Below are 17,220 nucleotides of genomic sequence, written 5' to 3'. Positions count from 1 at the left end.
TCTGTGAGCTGCGGCTTTGCTGACACGTAAGGGTGGAATGAGGCATATGCCAGCATCTGTCCTGCTTGGGTTTTGCTCCTTGACTTCCCTTGGGTCCTGGAGAAACACGTTCATGCATAGAATCCCTTCCAGTGGGTTGGAAGGGACCTTAAAGCTCACCCAGTTCCAACCCCTGCCACGGGCAGGGACACCTTCCACTAGAGCAGGTTGCTCCAAGTCCCTGTGTCCAACCTGGCCTTGAACACTGCCAGGGATGGGGCAGCCACAGCTTCCTCGAGCTGTCATGGCACAGGATGGATGGCGTGGCCCAAGAGACCACCAGCAAGATGAGCTTCTTACACTGCTCCCTTCTCCCAGCAGCAGCAGAAGAAAGGCACTGAGGTGATCACTGTCACTGTCAAGAGTTTCCTGGATGAGCTGATGTCGACTGAGAACAAGAAGAAAGGCTGCTTCAGCACCCTGCCCAGGGACCCGGCCTGCCCCACGGAGAGGATCTTCTGGTTCACGCTCAGCCAGTGCCCGAGGAAGGTAGTCAGTGGGAGCATGGGCACCAGCTCCATGGTGTCACAGCATCCCTGGTGCTGCGGCGGGTACCTGGGGGCAGGGATGCTGTAGGGCCTGGGGGGATGGATGGATGAGTGGATGGATGGATGGATGGATGAGTGGATGGATGGATGGATGGATGGATGAGTGGATGGATGGATGGATGGATGAGTGGATGGATGAGTGGATGGATGGATGGATGGATGAGTGGATGGATGGATGGATGGATGACTCTCCAACATTGTGCAGCTCTTTTTATGAGCAAACTGAAGTGTAACACGTTTTCTTCTGCACAGAATGTGATGGGACCTGGCTCCTACAACCCAAAGCCCATTGAGAAATCAGCATACTGCAGCCAAGCCCCATCCTGGTCAACTGCCAAGAGGTTCAACAGAAATTTCTACCAACTCTTTACTGGGAATGAGATGAGTGAGCGGGTGCAGCGGTGAGAGAGGGATGCAGGAACAGTCGGGCTCTGAGCTTCCCCTGTGACCATCCCCAGTCCATTACCAGCACCATGGGAGAGGATGAAACTCCCCTGAGCCAGAGTAAGGGGGGCTCTTCTCACCAGCTTCAGCCAGCTGAATGTTAGGTGTGTCCTCTGAAGGGAGCAGCACCCCAGCAGAAGTCCCACATCAGGTGCCTGTGACAGAAGGGAGGTGACCTCAGGAGGTGCTTTTCTCTCCCCACTGGTTATCATGAAACCTGGGTGACGTGTCCAGATGCCCATCCTTTAGGGAGGAGATGAATCCCTCTCTGGTGCTATTGTTCTTGCCTAGAACAGGTTGCTAAAGAATAAATGGTGAATAAAGGCATCCTAGCAGGGGAAGGGAAAGGTGCCCCCGTGCACACAGCATCATGCTGAGCATTGAGCATGTGCTGCCCATAGGCAGGTGAGATTGGTTGGTGCTGAGCAGAGGGACAGGAGCTCAGCAGTAGCCACATTATCTCTGCCTTCATCCCCAGGCCTTTGTCCTTTTCAAGGGATGCTCAGACAACCCTTCCCGTTAGTTTTGCTCTGCACCAGCTGCAAGCAAATGGATGCACTTCATGGGTGAGGGCAGCTGGGTTTGAGTCCTTTTAGGTGTCAGGAGCAAGTTGTATCCTCCCAGAAAGTTATATTCTGCTGCTTGAAAGCCAGTTTTTCCTCTAGCAGCATCAGCAGCACGTTACAGAGCCAGTGCAGGTAGGAGCCCTTCCCTTCATACCCATTCCTGGAGCTGTATTCATCTTGGCAGCTTCCCCACAGAGAACCAGAACAAAACCTAAAGGCCTCAAAGCAGACAGGGGAAAGCTTTAGTCTGAAATAGTCCACCTTGGCTAGGGATGAGAAGCAGGCTTCCACGTGGCTTCTCTCCTTTATCCAGCTGAGCAGGGAACAGACAACTTGAAAGAGGTCAAGGATGAAGACACAGAATCATAGAATGGTTAGGGTTGGGAAGGACCTTAAGATCACATCTTTGTGGTTATTAGGGAACTCACAGATTACATTCCAGTGGGGAGGTTGTGACAGGGCAGCTCTTCACTGCAGCTGGCAGTGAAGGTGACTGGTGAGCATGCAGAGCTTACACACTTCTTTATGGGCTGCTGTGATGAGAACTGCTTGCGAAGGGGGCTGGCCAGGCTAACACTGATCATAGCATCATAGAATCACAGAATGGTTTGGGTTGGAAAGGACCTAAAGATCATCTAGTTCCAACCCCTGTCATGCACCTTCTCCTCCCTCCCCTGCAATATAGACTCAGTTTGGTTAAGTTATGCCACATATTGTTCCATCAGTCACCGAGGAGCGATAGAACTGGTGCACGGGAAGGTTTCCCAAACCTGGGAATCCTCAGGGAGCTGGGAGAGCTGCCAGGAGCATCCGATGGGACCTGGGCAGGGCAGCAGCCATGGCACGCCTGCACCTATAAAAGAAGTCCCCAGGGCACACCAGTGGCCGGGAGCTCCACCACCAGGGCGGGCAGCCAGGGCGCAGTGCTGCGGTTGGCACCAGCTCGACCGGGAGCACTGGTGCCCATCCTGCAGAAAGCCACGTCCTCTCCGAGCTCTGCACCCACCACGGGTGGTGCTGCTGCCCCGGCAGAGCTCCGCTGGGAATGTGCTCCACTGTGGTGCCAGCGTGTGCCTGGCTCTTGTGCCAGGACTGAGGGCAGCAGCGAGCGCTCCTATGGGAAGAGCACCCAAGAGAGGAGCTCCTCTGCTTTGGGATAGAGCTCATGGGCTGGGGAGTAGCAGGGAGTGAAAGATAAAGACACACTACTGGGATCACACCCTGCCTTCCCTGGGTCAGGCCAACAGGAGGACAGGACACATGACATGGAGGGTTCCCTGTCCTCTCTCCATATGGATGAACACCGAGACTTAAGGGACAAGGGGGCAATGGTGACATGTCTCCTCTGTGACCACCTCACCTGCCCAGGTGCCCTCCCGTATGAGGCTCTGCAAGTGTAACTGAACGAGGACAATGGTTGTAGCCTGGAGGTGCAAAACTGCTTCCATAAGGAAAAAAAAGATGGGTCATTGTCATAGGAGACTCCGGAGACTCTCTTCCGAAGGGAACAGAAAGGCCAATGTGCAGACTGGACCCACTTAGGGAAGTCTGCTGCCTCCCTGGGGCCTGGGTTAAAGATGGGAGGAGAAGGCTTCCCAGCCTGATGTGGCTCTTAGGTTATTATCCAGTACTGATTTTTGAGATAGGAAGCTATGAAGTTGCAACAAGAAGTCCGAGGGCAATCCAGAGACTTCGGGGCCTTGGGATGACTGGTTAAGGGCTCAGAAAGTCAAGTAGTGTCCTCATCTATCTCTCCAGTGATGAATGGTGAAGGAAGAAGCAGGAAGAGCCAGAAGATCAATACCTGGCTCTGAGCTTGGTGTCACTGGCTGGATTTTGGGGGATTTTTGATCGTGGGTTGGTCTACACAACACCAGGCCTGATGGTGACAGGGTCCACCTGCCTGGAAGGGGGAGAAGGATCTTTGACACCAGTTAGCAGGGCTCATTGGAAAAGCTTTAAACTAGGTTTGAAGGGGAAAGGGATAAAACCAGGCTCCCTAGGGATAAGCTTGGAGGCAGCATGCCAGTGCTTAAGGGAAGATGTGCTAGCAAGGTCCTTTAGTCTGCTATCAGTGGAGGTCTGGGACAGAGATCCATGTGGCAGCAAAGCCTCAAGGGTTACTGGTGTGTTAGAAACCATGGAAGCAGCTGGGGATGGCCACGTAGGAATTAGGGTTTCTCTCCCTAAAAAGATGGTGGGATCAACAGCCCAGCTGAAGTGCATCTACACCAATGCAGGGGCAACAAACAGGAGGAGCTGGAGCCTTTTTGTCTAAAGGGTTGCCAAGCACTGGAACAGGCTGCACAGGGATGTGGTGGAGTCACATCCCTGGAGGGATTTGAAAGATGTGTAGATGAGGCCCAGCAGTTTAGTGGTGGGTTTGGCAGTGCTGGGGAACTGTTGGACTCGGTGATCTTAAAGGTCCAACCTAAATGATTCTGTGATCCTATGATTTTTTGCAGCTGGAGGCCTGGCCATGCGCAGGCGCTGCCTGGTTTTGCCCCACTCCCCTGCACTGCCTGTGGATGGGGAAGCTCATGAGATCTTTTCCTTCCAGAACCCTGTAGGTGTTGGTCGCTATGACATCTCCAAGCATGAAAAATACCCTCAGAAGATAAGATACCAGTCCCTGTACCAGTGTGATGCCCAGCGGTACCTGAGCAACATGAAGCGGGATGCCTACTTGCTGTAAGTCTGACAGACAAGGGGGCTGTAAGTGGTTTCACACTGGCTGACAGGTAAATCACCTTGAGCAGCACTGGGGAGACTCCCAGACACTACAACCGGTGTGAGATGGGAGGATCATGTAGTTAAATCATGGACTGGGAGCGGGAAGCACCCAGTAGCCCCACCACAGGGTCCATCTGTGGACACGGAGGTTGGTATTGCTGCACCTCTCCCCTGCCTTTGTGCTTCTTTGTTGTGTAAGGGTTTGGGGAAGGTTAAAGAGCTGGCTCTCAGGCACTTGAGAGATGCTGAGGTGGTGGTTGTATGTTGTGAAATGCAATTTGCCTGCAGCAGAGGTGTAGGCTAGGAGTTTTCATTGAGTTAGAGGAGGCAGCCCGGGAAGGTCGTGGGAGGTGGATGGATAATTAGGCTGCCTGGACTCATTCCCAGTGCAGGCACTGGACTGCTCAACAGCCCTGAACAGCTTTCGGTGGGGCAGCCCGAAACTAGCTGCCCAGTGGTGGAGGAGGCAGAATGGAATCTAGCTTTCCATATTGCCCAGCTGTGTTCATCTTGCTGTAGGAATAAAGGAATATATGAACAGTGAACAGGACTTGGAATTCAAATGCATCTCTGATCAAACAGCACCAGCTCCAGAATCACTCTTCAAGTTACATCAAGTTACAGCTGTGCTTTTGAGGGAGTAGCCAGGCTTTTGAGAGCTCTGTTCACCTCTGTGCTCATTAAGACTAATGAATCCCAGCCTGGTTTGGGTTGGAAGGGACCTTAAAGCTCATCCAGTCCCAACCCCCTGCCATGGGCAGGGACACCTTCCACTAGAGCAGGTTGCTCCAAGCCCCTGTGTCCAACCTGGCCTTGAACACTGCCAGGGATGGGGCAGCCACAGCTTCTCTGGGCACCCTGTGCCAGCGCCTCAGCACCCTCACAGGGAAGAGCTTATGCCTGAGAGGTCATCTCAGAGTCCCCTCTGGCAGGTTCAAGCCCTTCCCCTTGTCCTGTCCCTACATCCCTTGTCCAAAGCCCCTCTCCAAGTTTCCTGGGGCCCCTTTAGGCACTGGAGCTGCTCTAAGATGTCCCCTTCAGGAGCCTTCTCTTCTCCAGCTGCCCCAGCCCAGCTCTCTCAGCCTGGCTCCAGAGCAGAGCTGCTCCAGCCCTCGCAGCAGCTCCCTGGCCTCCTCTGGACTCAAGATTAATAAAGTTAATCCAGCCAGTACTTGAACCCACTGAATCACATCTTCTTTCCACAGGGAGCGGCTCAAGCCTGTTGCTAAAACCAACTGGTGTGATTTGATTTCTGCTCCACGTTGTCCAGATACCTCTGAAGAAATCACTTTTCCAAAAGTAAGATGGTGCTGGAAAGCCCAAATCAGTGAGTAAACAGCAGACATGGCAGCGGAGGAGACAGGGTAGATGAAAATGCTTATAGCATGTTGGCACACAAGTCAAGAGATGGGAAACGAGTCAAGAGATGGGAAACAACTCAAGCTTTGCCCTCTGCTAATAAAACAATCAACAGCCTTTTCTGTTGAGTAATTATTTCCACCTTGGGCTTTATAAAAGTGACAGGCTTCAGAAGAGGGCGACAGACACTGCCTGTCCTCTGAAGGGTGGTCTGATGGGGAAAATGAAAGGAACAGAGCTGTGTCAGTGGCCATTCAAGTGTACTGGGAGTACACTGGTTCGCTTAGGGTTAGGCTTTATGAAGTCTCACACTAGTGTTTAGACCAGAGTGGAATAATTAAATTTAAGTGTAATTACATATTAGTTGTGGCTGATTAAATATGCTAATTAACCTGCAATTATAATTTGGTGGGGGAAGATAACTGAGCCCAGGTAGAACTGCAGTGGATTAAGGAAATCCTGATGCTTGTGCTGGAGAGGCAGAGGAAGGAGGTCCCCGATAGGCACTGTCTGAGCAGGGATGTGGGTGAGTGCTGGCTCCAGATACTGCTGGGGCAGCAGAAGAGGATTGTGACACACAGGAGGTCAGGGCCAGCACGGAATGTGATTAAAGGAAAGTGCATTCAGCGGGCCTGAGGCATTTGGCAGCCTGGACTTCAGAAAGAAGCCTGGAGTTTCCCTCTGGGAAGGAAGCGCTAGAAGAGGGTGCAGAGCTGTGAGCACGGGAAGGGCAGGAACACCTCTGACAGCCCACACAGCTGCTGTGAGGGCATTTTCCAAGGCAAGAGATGAGGATGTGAAACTCCTCAGGCTGAAGAGGGCCCTGAATCTTCATCCTCCCTTCTGTGGCTGCTCATCCAAACAAAGGATTAGATTTACTAGCATGAAGTGAGAAGAATGAAGTAGCTGTCAACAGCTGTAGCACCTAAATCCAAGGGGTTTTGTCCTGATTGGACAAAACTTCACAGGGAAAGAATGAGGCAAAAGGAGAGGAGAGCAGGATAACCGGAATCATAAGGCTACATGGTGTTAGTGGGGCATCACTGAAGGGTTAAGGTTCAGCTGTATGGTGTTTGTTCTGTACAGTGTGTCTTCGGGCAGAGATAAGTGTTGACTCACAGACTTCAAAGACATTCCTTCACGGCTGCCTGCAGCACAAGGGTCCTCCCCTCCCAAGCACACAGCAAGGCCTCCTCACCAGCAGCATTCCTCAGTGATGGCTGACCATTTGAAACAGGGCAGTAAGCAGGAGAAATGACCTTGGCAGCTGTTGAAAAGTAAGTACTGATGAAAGGACACCCCTTTGAGCAGTTTGCTGGCTAGATCTTTATTTTAAACAGCCCATACAACCAAAACTTAAGAGCAATTATGCATGTGCATGTGTGGGACTGATACGGTTACAGTACCCAGTCACATCATACAAAGTTTGCCAATAAATTAGGGAGTGAAAACCCAAATACAGTGCATACCTAAAGATCATCAGCACGTAGGTGAGAGAAACACAGCCTAAAGAAAAGTATTTGCATATCCTCTAGCTGTTTTAACGTGGCCCTTTAAAAGCTAACCAAACCCACTCTTGCTCTGTGCAGGTTATCTTACAAGCACTGGGCTCCATTGTATCTTTGCCCCAGGGACAAGGGGCAGGAAGGCCGGTTACACCCTGAGAATCAGCCTTTGCCTTCCCCTGCACCCCGGGATGGTGTAGCAGACACTCCTGGATCACTGACACAGCTCCTGCCCTGCTCTGCATGGGCTGTGTCTCCCCATGGGAGGCTGCCCCTGCTACCAGTCCCCTGTGTGGGATTTTGATCATAAGGGGTACCTGATCTGCACACAAGCTGCCCAGCATGCAGCGCTGAGTAAAAGGCCAACCTGATTCTTGTTACTGCTTTATCATTGGTTTCATCTGGACAGTAAACATCCATCTATCAATAAATAAAATCATTGGTTTAGCACACACAGAAAAATTAAGCCTCCCACTGGTAACTGTTCAAGAAGTTCCTCATGTTACCCTCTACACAAGAAAACGACTTTCTTCTCCCCCAAGCTCAGGAAGGTTTCAAGTAATAATTTTAAGTACTGCTTGGGCAAGACATGGGCTTGGTTTGGAACCCAAAAGCAGCAGAAGGGGGGGACTGAGCAGTACTTGCTGCTGACTTCCTCTCCAGGTGACTGAAACAGTCCTTTTACAAAGCCTATCAACCTAATCCAGCTAAAATAAAAAGCAAAAATGGGGCTCGAGTCAGAACCAAAGCTTGTGTGTGTCAAGATTCTTATCCACAGCCACTTGTTCTAACAAACCTTGTGTAAAGAAAGCCTGGACTTCCTTTTCCTACTGGCCAGGCCAGAATGGTCTGAAATAACCCATATCTTCCTCCAACCAAGTATTTATAAGGCACTAAAATAAAGCAATGACCAAACCCCCCCCCCCCAAAACCCCAAAACAAACCCAAAAACTCCACATAAAGTGACCCACAATGAATAAAACCTGAAATTAAAACTTGGCTATATGAAATAGCAGCAATTTCTTCAGCAGTCTGCAAAGCCAGAACACAGATACTTGTGGGGCCAAGCCCCAATGCACCGTTAGCCAACTACAAAGTACCTAAACCCTACATCCACTTAGGCTTTACAATCAAAACTGATCTGATAGGCACAAGTAAAAAGCATTTTCTTCACACCTCAACGCTCCGTTTTGAAACTGAAGCCCCTGCCAGAGAGTCTTCACTGCTCTGCTGACACGACAGCACAGTACAACCCACGTGGCACAGCACCACACAGCAGCTGGAAGGTTATGGTACCACTGCTGAGCTGTTCTACCAGTTACCAACCGGGGGCAAACGGTTTTAAACATCATGATCAACGTGACAACGTGTTCAGCTTTGGCACCTCTTTCTGCACCCTCCCTGCTGTTTTCAGAAGTCATGTTAAATAGAGCTACAGCACACAGCTGGTGTGACTCCAGTGTCTTCATCCTTTCCAACTCTTATGCTTGGAAATAGGTGAATCCACCCACGTCACATTAGATACAAAGGCTAGCACTTGGAAGAGCTCTTCAAAACAATCACTTTGAGTTTCAAAAAAATCCATTGGAAAACATACAAAGAAATACTAAACATAAATTCAGAAAGCAGGAATTCATACCTTTAAACATCAACAAGAATGAGCTTATTTGGAGAGCAATAAAGCTTTTTTTGTTTTGAAAGGATATACTGACTAGCTGTAGGTAAATTCATCTTTCCCTGATTGCTTGGTTAGACCATCCAGGCTCAGTGCCTTGCAGCCTTGCAGATTTTGTCATACACTTCTGGAAAGGCATCCTTGCAATTCATCTGCTCCCGCAGCTTGTGGTATAAGGAACCATCAAACATATCCCAGAACTCCTCACGGGTCATGTAGCAATCTGCATACAGCATCTGGAAACTGGAGAGGAGGGAAAAATAAACCAGGGACAATATTAATTGTGCCATAAGATATATAAAGGATAAAGAAAACAGTCAGGGCAAGCTACAAAGAGCAAATATTCAACCAAACAACCCATTAAAAATGCTTTTGAAAGGCAAGCAAATATAATTGCTCACATGGATTACACTGTGACACTCAGACAATTGTATTTTGTGGATTTAACATTACCAGATCAATTTTCCAAGAGGAAATAACATATATAACAGAATGCTGCTACAGTCATTTTGGTGAAGGGGAAGATGGGAAATGAAAGCAGTTAATATAACTGTTGCTTTTAAAATATGGTTCAGAACCCTTCTTTAGCCACCAGTGTAATGGTGCTTTCATTACTTTTGTTACTACAAAAAGGAGAACTAAGAAATGTGTATAAAGCAGTGGTTCATGTTTAGAGATCCTGACCATGTGCAGCCATATCTTCTGACAACTTGTATGCTAACAGCTCGAGTTCACAGAAACACAAGTCTGGAGAGAACCAGAAGTTCCCTCAAATCAAGAGTCTGGCCCCTTGCACTGAAACCCACACACAACCTAAATTATCCCTGGCAAATATTTTTCTAACTGCTTTTGAAAGCCTGCTTGCCTTTTTCCTCCATTCAAACCCTTTTAATTCCAGCTTCAGAAAAAGGAATTGCTTTTTCTGCATGCTTTCTTATGATCCATGGAGGTGCAATCATAGAATCACAGAATCATAGAATGGTTTGGGTTGGAAAGGACCTTAAGATCATCCAGTTCCAACCCCCTGCCATGGGCAGGGACACCTCACACTAGGCCATGTCACCCAAGGCTCTGTCCAACCTGGCCTTGAACACTGCCAGGGATGGAGCATTCACCACTTCTCTGGGCAGCCTGTTCCAGTGCCTCAGCACCCTCACAGTAAAGAACTTCTTTATATCTAACCTGAGCTTCCCCTGTTTCAGTTTGAACCCATTTCCCCCTGTCCTATCACTACATGGCATCTCATGTTAGCCTGTGTTACAAAATGCATTCAAGGCAGATGTAGCAATGAATTCTTTGACTGTTTAGCTTCTCTGAACTGCACATTGAGAATATACCAGGCTGAGGAGATATAGTGTAAATGAAGCATGGTGTAACAAAGGTCCATTTACAAAACTAAACGAAATCCTTATTTAGCTGTGGCCAACTCCCCACTTTCATCCTGTGCTCTCTAAAATGCAGCAGTAAAACACAAACTGTTACATGAAAGCTCTCTTGTTGTGTGTGATTACGAAACTGTGAGATTAAGCATTTATCCCAGGGACAGATAAAGAAGAGACAAAACTTTGTTAGTAGAGAGCTTTAAATTAAAAGCTTGATTTCCAGTTAATTAAAAAAAAAAAGAAGAAGCTTAAAATCAGCTCTTGGTTGCTTTGTTCTCTGGCAGATCACTTACTGCAGCTAAAAGTCATTTACACCCTCCAAATCATCTCGAAGCAGACTCACCACTGGTACTGAGCCACATGGGATACAATCACTGTTAGACTGAGAAGTAGGTCAAAATAGAAATGGGGATAAATCATACTGATGGTGTAAAAATACCATGTAGTTGTTTTTTGTTCCTGAGAAACAAGCCTGGAACTGCTTCTCCACTGACACTACTACAGCAAACGAGGCTGGCATGAGTCTGTGACAGATGGTGGGCATGTATCTCACGCCTACTGTGGCCCTGTGTAGTAGGAATCAGGGCAAGGGAAAGGAAGCTATGAAGTACAAGTTGTGAGGGAGGAAAGGCTCCCATCGCTGCACAGGGACGAGTCAAGGCTGGCCTCCCTCTGCAAGGACATGCCAGCACAAGGACGGGGCAGAGCTGCAGCATGACGCTGCAGGGAGCACAACAGTCCCAAGGGCAGTCAGGCAGGGAAGCTGTGCAAACCTTGATGAAGGGACTGAAGCCAAAACAGCCCTTGCTCTGCCCCTGCTCTGAACCAGCTGAAAGACATCAGCCTCCACACACGCAGCTCAGTGGCTGCCTTCCTGAGGACAGGGCTAAGAGCTGTGCTAAGAGCTGTTTTTGGGCAGCAACTGCTTTATGTACAGTCAGCACAGACCTGCCGAGGCCTTGATGCACCTGGGTGGATGCAAGGATGAGTTTTGTTGCAGCAGAGAGTCCATTCCCAGAGCAGCCGGGAGCTGAAAGGCGACCTGAAGCCACCCAGCTCCCAGATACACCGCAAGAACTTCAGCCAGTGCACTCATTTGTTTGGTTTTGCAATAAAGTCATAAAAGCGAATCATATTTCCAAATCATAACATAAAAATTAGTAATTAAAATCAGTTCTCTGGTAGTTAAATTATTGCAACATTTATGTGCTGTGGGAGTAAATAACTGTGGTTAAACCACAAGGGTGTACATTCTGTGGCATTATTACCATTCTAAGGAGTGGGATCCTTACCCATGCACACTCCTTACAAACTTTTCCATTTGCCTCATTGAAGCCCTGGCTTCAAATTGTTTCCTCTTGGGCTCTCCATAAGCTCCTATATCCACGTAGAGTTCTGTTTCGTCGCCTTTTGGGTGGACCATACCAGGATTATTGGGCAGTATGAAAGGACATAGCCACAGAGGGTACACCTGCCGAGGCAAGAAAACACTTCATCACTTATCTCTAACAAAATAACTCTTAAGAAAGGTGACAAATGAAGAGTTGAGGACTTCTTCCCAGTTTGGGATTGAAACAGCTCTTCCTTTCCAATTGTCTTACTGTGGGTCTTAGCTGCACTTGCTAATGACCGTAACAGAAATAGATTGAGATGCTCAGAACATGTGCCGTGTCCTCCTAGAATTACATCTCCTCCCCTCAGATATTTGAAATGAAACAAACCCAAACCATCCCTCATCCCAAAGCAACACTCTGAGTAAAGAGAATGAAGCATTTTCTTTTCCAGGTCAGTCTGAAATTGAAATTGCCAAGTTTGTACTTCTTATACTAACTAAAATTAATTCAGCAAGAAAGGGAAATCAATTCCTGCAGGTGGGGTTTAGTGAGACCACCAGTCATTTTAGAATCACAGAATGGTCTGGGTTGGAAAGGACCTTAAGATCATCTAGCTCCAACCCTCTGCCATGGGCAGGGATGCCTCACACTAAACCATGTCACCCAAGGCTCAGTTCAGGTTTTACTCAGTGATAAAGTCTTTTAGAAGTGTTGGCCTTCTACTAAGTTCAAACCTTTCTTGTTCACTGTGTTCATTTCTTCTGCAGCCTTGCAAGATAACACTGGCAAAGCACAACGCTCCCTGGGATACAATCATGACCTTCTGCACAAGCAGCCTATTGTGTCTCATGATCAACAGTCACAGTTCTTATCACAAACAGTCCGGGATTTGCTGCATTTTAAACCCATGTGTTCTTACATTAAGGTCATCGTGGAAGGTCTGGATAGATTTTTCAAGGCTCTTCATTGGCACCAGCATGTCCTGTACAACGTGGTGTTGCTCGTACAGCTTTCGTATAGCTTCTCCTTGGGTGAGTTTTAACAAGGAGATTTTGGGAGGAACCATCCAGCCAAACACGTAACGAAAAACAGGGTTATTGCCAAAGGGAATGATATCCTTGAAAGAGGAAAGGAAAAAAGTTTGGCTTCAGAATGTGTAAGTGAACCAAAAGACAATATTCAGAATCCTCAGAGCAATATTAAACCAGATTTTCAACGAATGTAACTGATGATACTTTTGTTAAACTACTCTAACACAAATAGGAACAAGGAAGAGAGGCGTGGACTGAACTTAAACCACGACAGCAACACAGCCCTGCCCTAAGCCTCCTCTAGTTACAACGACTGAATTTCAGTCATACGAATCACAACTTACTCAGCCCCAAATACCTTCAGAGAATGAAGTTCAGAGAACACTAAGTGATTATCTTAAAACAGCTAAGGAAGGAGTGCATAAGAAGCTAAACTTACAGAACTCTCGCAAGAATAAATACGTATTTAGATGTATTTAAGTATGAAAGATAAGTTCTTTAAAAGAATTTTAAAGCTACAGAATTTTAAGTGCTTCCTGCACAGGCAACTCCTGCTTAACTTCTCCAGGAGGTGAAAGGATCCAGTATCTCACTCCAGAGACAGAAAATGTAGCAATGGAACTCTTTCAAAATGCCACATAAAAGTTTTGTGTAAATGCACATCTCAAAGAATACATGTATGAAAGTCAAGGTAACGACCTTACTGCATAATTACTGCTCTGAATTTAGACAGGGAAAATTTCCAGCCACGATGCCACATTCATGTTTTTCCCACTATCCGTCTTTGCAAATCACTTTGTAGGTATAAAAGCTTAATGCTGAAATATGTACTTCAGGTCTAAATTCAGAAAAGCACTGAACAGAAATGAGGAGGTTATGATATAACGCCCTATATATATATATAAAAAAAAGGGCCTTTGGATTTGTCTTGCCCAAATGCAGGATTTTTAAATTTGCCACAAGCTTCACTGTTTTTAATGCCATGAAAGGCAGAAGTGTTGCCAAGGGGAAGGTACCTTGCACCCACACTGGGAAAGAGCACAGTACGTTCTTGCAGATGTTATTTTAGCTCTGGAACTGGTCTCACCTGGAGCTCCCAGAAGATACTGCGTGTATGTCTATGGTAATAATGTCTTGAGGGAATGTATTCTGTTCCAGTCCTGTCATCTTTCAAATACTTCTCCACATGCTTAAAGAACCACGGCTTGTAGTAGTTGCCAATTCTGTTTATCTGCAAGAAAATACGCGTTCCTTCTTAGCAAACACCAACACAGAAAACAGTTACACCTTACTAGACAGCATTAAGTACGTCCCCAAGTTCCTATCCTGTGAAGAATCAATGCTACACCCTCTGTGACCGTGTGAACGAGACTGTCACCAAAGATCCAGGCAGCCTTCAGTTCTCCACATGCATGGCTGCTGCTTTCCTTTCTTGCCACTAAGGTCTAATTCAGACAAGGGTTGCTAAGGCTTGGCTGCTACCACTTAATTAAGAGACCATGAATGTGACAGAGCTGGATTTCTAAAATACCAGCCTCTCAACCCATTGTTAACTGAAAGTCTCATATGGCAGAGGAGAAAGATCCGGGTGGAGGGCTGCAGCGAGCAGCTGGTGTGTCCCTCCTGTAAACGTCCCTGATGTGTTTTACCTGCATTAGCTGTATTAAAAGCTTGCTGAGCAAAGAATTACCCTGAACAACTGCACTTTAAAGCAGCCTTGTTCTGTATATGAGAGAAGATACTTGTCTTCCTCCTTAGGTACTGCAGTGAAAAGGCTGTAGATTAAATCATTTGATGGAATAATGAAATGAGTGGATCATTTCTTCTCAAATGAAGAGATTTAGAGTAAAGACTGTTATAGTAGCAAAGAACTGTAACTTAAAACATACTGACAGACAGATCTAACTTCTAATCCCATGCTAAGAGATTGTTCTGATCCTATAATGATTTTGGTTTTATACTGGCATATACTACAGCCTCAGTTAAACTTCGGGGGTATTTTTTTCTCTGTGAGTAACTTCCCCTTAGTTACCTTGCTTGGCTCAGCTTCATCAGTCAGGACTCCTGTCATGATGACTGCTTCTTCCAAAGAATACACAACTCCTTCCACAAAACTATTCTCCTTTTTCTTAGACTCTTCAGTAAACTTCTCACAGATGTTCTGCAGTCCTCTCACAGGCTTATAATGTATTTTGACATATTTCTTGGCAGGAATCATTTTTATTTCTGCTGCAACCAGGAAACCCAGAGTACCACAAGACCAAGGCACTGCATAAAATAGGTCTGAATTTTCAGTCTGCAAAAAGTATGTCATACTCAATCATATATCCACACTGATAACTGTCAACGACATTGTAAATGATAGCAAAAGAACAGTTTGTCTTACTGGTGAACATCTCACAAGGCTTCCATCAGCAAGAACAAGTTCATAGGCCACACAGGTGTGTTGAAAGAGTCCATAGATGTGGGATGAAGACTCAATGCCAGTTCCCATGATCAGGCCACCTTATCAAGAGAGCACATAACAAACCAAATGAAACACATTTTGAAATGAAGGTGGTTTATGAGAACAAACCCCCACTTTTAAGCTCTGGGCATGCTTTGAAGACTATTTAAAAGCTAAATAAATACAAAGGGAGCACTTACAACATAAATACCACAACAGAACATAAGGCTCAACAGAGTAATTCTGGAACCTTTAAAATAATGCAACATGTCACTGCATAAAAAGCACTAACATGGTGCATTATCAGCAAAATCAGTGAGTCTCCCGTCACCACAACAACCCTTACCTACTGTAAGATCATCAAGCTCTGGTACCACAGGAATAGTCCAGCCCATGGGATTCAGGTGTGCAGTCAACTGGCCCATGGTCACCAAAGGTTCTACACGAACAACCTAAAAAGCAAAACAAATACCCCAATTCCCCCCACCAAACGTGAATTAAGTGTTCAGCATTAAGGATGACAAAAAACAGCCAACTAGATTGTGCTTCCATCTGTTATCAGAATTCAGAGACTTACTTTCCTAAGAGCACTACTAAAAATAGTTGAAACTGTTTAGTGATTCCTCCTCTGCCTCAACATCTTGTTGCTCAGTCCCCCAAACCATAAATCAATCTGGTCTTTTAGACTTCAGCACATAAAAGCTAAGCAATTCCATATGCTGCTTTTTTGGATAGAATGATCCCAGCACACACTGTAAAGCCTGAAATTTGCTGGGTCTACGGCTACAAAAATCCTTTGTTCTTTATGGAATTTAATCTCTTCAGCTACAAATGTAGCTCAAAAAGCTGTAAACTTCATTATTACGAAGGCTTTGTGATGAATTTGTTACCTGTCTTTCAGTGTCCACTTCCAGAACATCCATTAAGTTGATCATGATGTTCTTATGGGTCTTCTTATACTTCCCAACACGCAGTGATACAGTCAGCCAGCCAGGCCGGCCAGTGCACATGTATCTTTTGCTGCCTTCATCTTTCCATTCCCGAACCTGCAAGAGGTAACAACTGAGGTGATGCTCTAAGGCACACATGTGCCGTCAATAACGTGTACCAGAAACGTTTTCCCTCTCTGTGGAATATTGTTACTCCTTTACGTGCCTGTTACCTGCAAGTAACAAAGCCCGGACATCTCTGTGTTGAGTAGTGATGCTTTGGAAATCTCTCTGCAGACCTCTGAACCTCTAAATAAAATACCACCAGAGGGGTTTAGTTATGTAGAGAAAGCATTTCTCTACATATATATACCCACACATATACTCCACAGCTTTGGGGGTTTGGAGAGGGGGGTTAGAAAACTTAGCAAGGAACTAACAGAGTTTTAAAACAGGAAACCCTATCCTCTGAGGGGAGGTATTATCACTGTCATAAATAATCTAATCTTAGTTCTGTGAAGGTTAATGAAGCAATTCCTCCTCCTAAACATACCCAAAAGTGGCCTGAGCCTGCAAATGAACAGGTAAAGGGAGAAAAGTTGAGAAGGAAAATGTGTAAGCTACATATTTGATCCATGAATTCCGCAAACCCACAGTGGTTAACATCTGGCGAACAAACATCAAGTGTAGCACTCTCTTCAAAGCCCAACTGCTGCTACAGCTGGTGATACAAAACCCAGCCCCAAACCCTTCAAGAGTAACTCTGTGCATGTTAATATCGATCTGTATCTGCAATGAACATGAGAGTCGAGGGAGAAAACAGAAGGAGACGTGACAGAAATACTAGAGAGCACAGAAACATTAGAGACATCTGCATTTACGGGTGGAGGAAAAGTTTTGTTCTCCCCTTCAATCATCTTTGGAACTAATAACGCCGAGAAGCAGGATGGGGTGGTGTTAAATCAGTATTGAGCCAGCCTTCAGAGACCGGCATTTCCGTGTTACACACACACACACACACAGAGGTACGTGCCTAACCCATGCGAGCACACAGGGACAGGACACTCCAGCACATCTCTGAGGATGCCAGCGACAGCAGCCGGACGGACACATCTGGACTCGCCAGATGCTGATGCCACAACTTCACGAGGAGTTTCAGACAGGGAAAAAAAAACCCCATAACCCAGGGGCAGAAACACCCCTGGCTCTTATTCCTTTGCTTTTCCCCC

The 17,220-nt window shown here is 46.6% G+C and overlaps 2 protein-coding genes across 2 annotated transcripts; one reads left to right on the top strand and one right to left on the bottom strand.

Annotated features, from left to right (window-relative positions):
• Positions 1-357: 357 nt before the first annotated feature.
• LOC104412108 (chromosome unknown open reading frame, human C1orf177) lies at positions 358-6,796 on the top strand (the record flags this gene model as incomplete). The annotated part of the gene is made up of 6 exons (XM_010022715.1): positions 358-531; positions 840-980; positions 1,709-1,729; positions 4,158-4,288; positions 5,536-5,629; positions 6,776-6,796. Coding segments are annotated over 6 exons (582 nt in total), but the record flags the coding sequence as incomplete, so codon positions are not given.
• A 1,768-nt stretch (positions 6,797-8,564) lies between these two features.
• On the bottom strand, positions 8,565-16,105 carry DHCR24 (24-dehydrocholesterol reductase). Its single transcript, XM_010022714.1, has 8 exons — positions 15,953-16,105; positions 15,409-15,514; positions 15,003-15,121; positions 14,649-14,912; positions 13,704-13,847; positions 12,505-12,702; positions 11,544-11,722; positions 8,565-9,112 (listed from the first exon to the last, which is right to left on the bottom strand). Exons 1-8 carry the CDS (start codon positions 16,070-16,072, stop codon positions 8,959-8,961), a joined length of 1,284 nt encoding a protein of 427 aa, XP_010021016.1. The 5' UTR covers positions 16,073-16,105; the 3' UTR covers positions 8,565-8,958.
• Positions 16,106-17,220: the final 1,115 nt, after the last annotated feature.

This window comes from Nestor notabilis, unplaced genomic scaffold (assembly GCF_000696875.1).
Source record: "Nestor notabilis isolate BGI_N333 unplaced genomic scaffold, ASM69687v1 scaffold11419, whole genome shotgun sequence".
Lineage (NCBI taxonomy): Eukaryota > Metazoa > Chordata > Aves > Psittaciformes > Psittacidae > Nestor > Nestor notabilis.
This window is presented reverse-complemented; position numbering and strand designations above follow the sequence as displayed.

What these genes read in the sequence shown, in the direction of transcription:
- DHCR24 (XM_010022714.1), bottom strand. Translation starts at nt 16,072, where the DNA reads ATGTGCACTGGCCGGCCTGGCTGGCTGACTGTATCACTGCGTGTTGGG. An exon ending in GCTTGATGATCTTACAGTAG is followed by an intron (nt 15,122 to 15,408) that starts GTAAGGGTTGTT and finishes TCTCTTGATAAG; the next exon opens with GTGGCCTGATCATGGGAACT. An exon ending in CCTTCCACGATGACCTTAAT is followed by an intron (nt 11,723 to 12,504) that starts GTAAGAACACAT and finishes TTGCCTCGGCAG; the next exon opens with GTGTACCCTCTGTGGCTATG.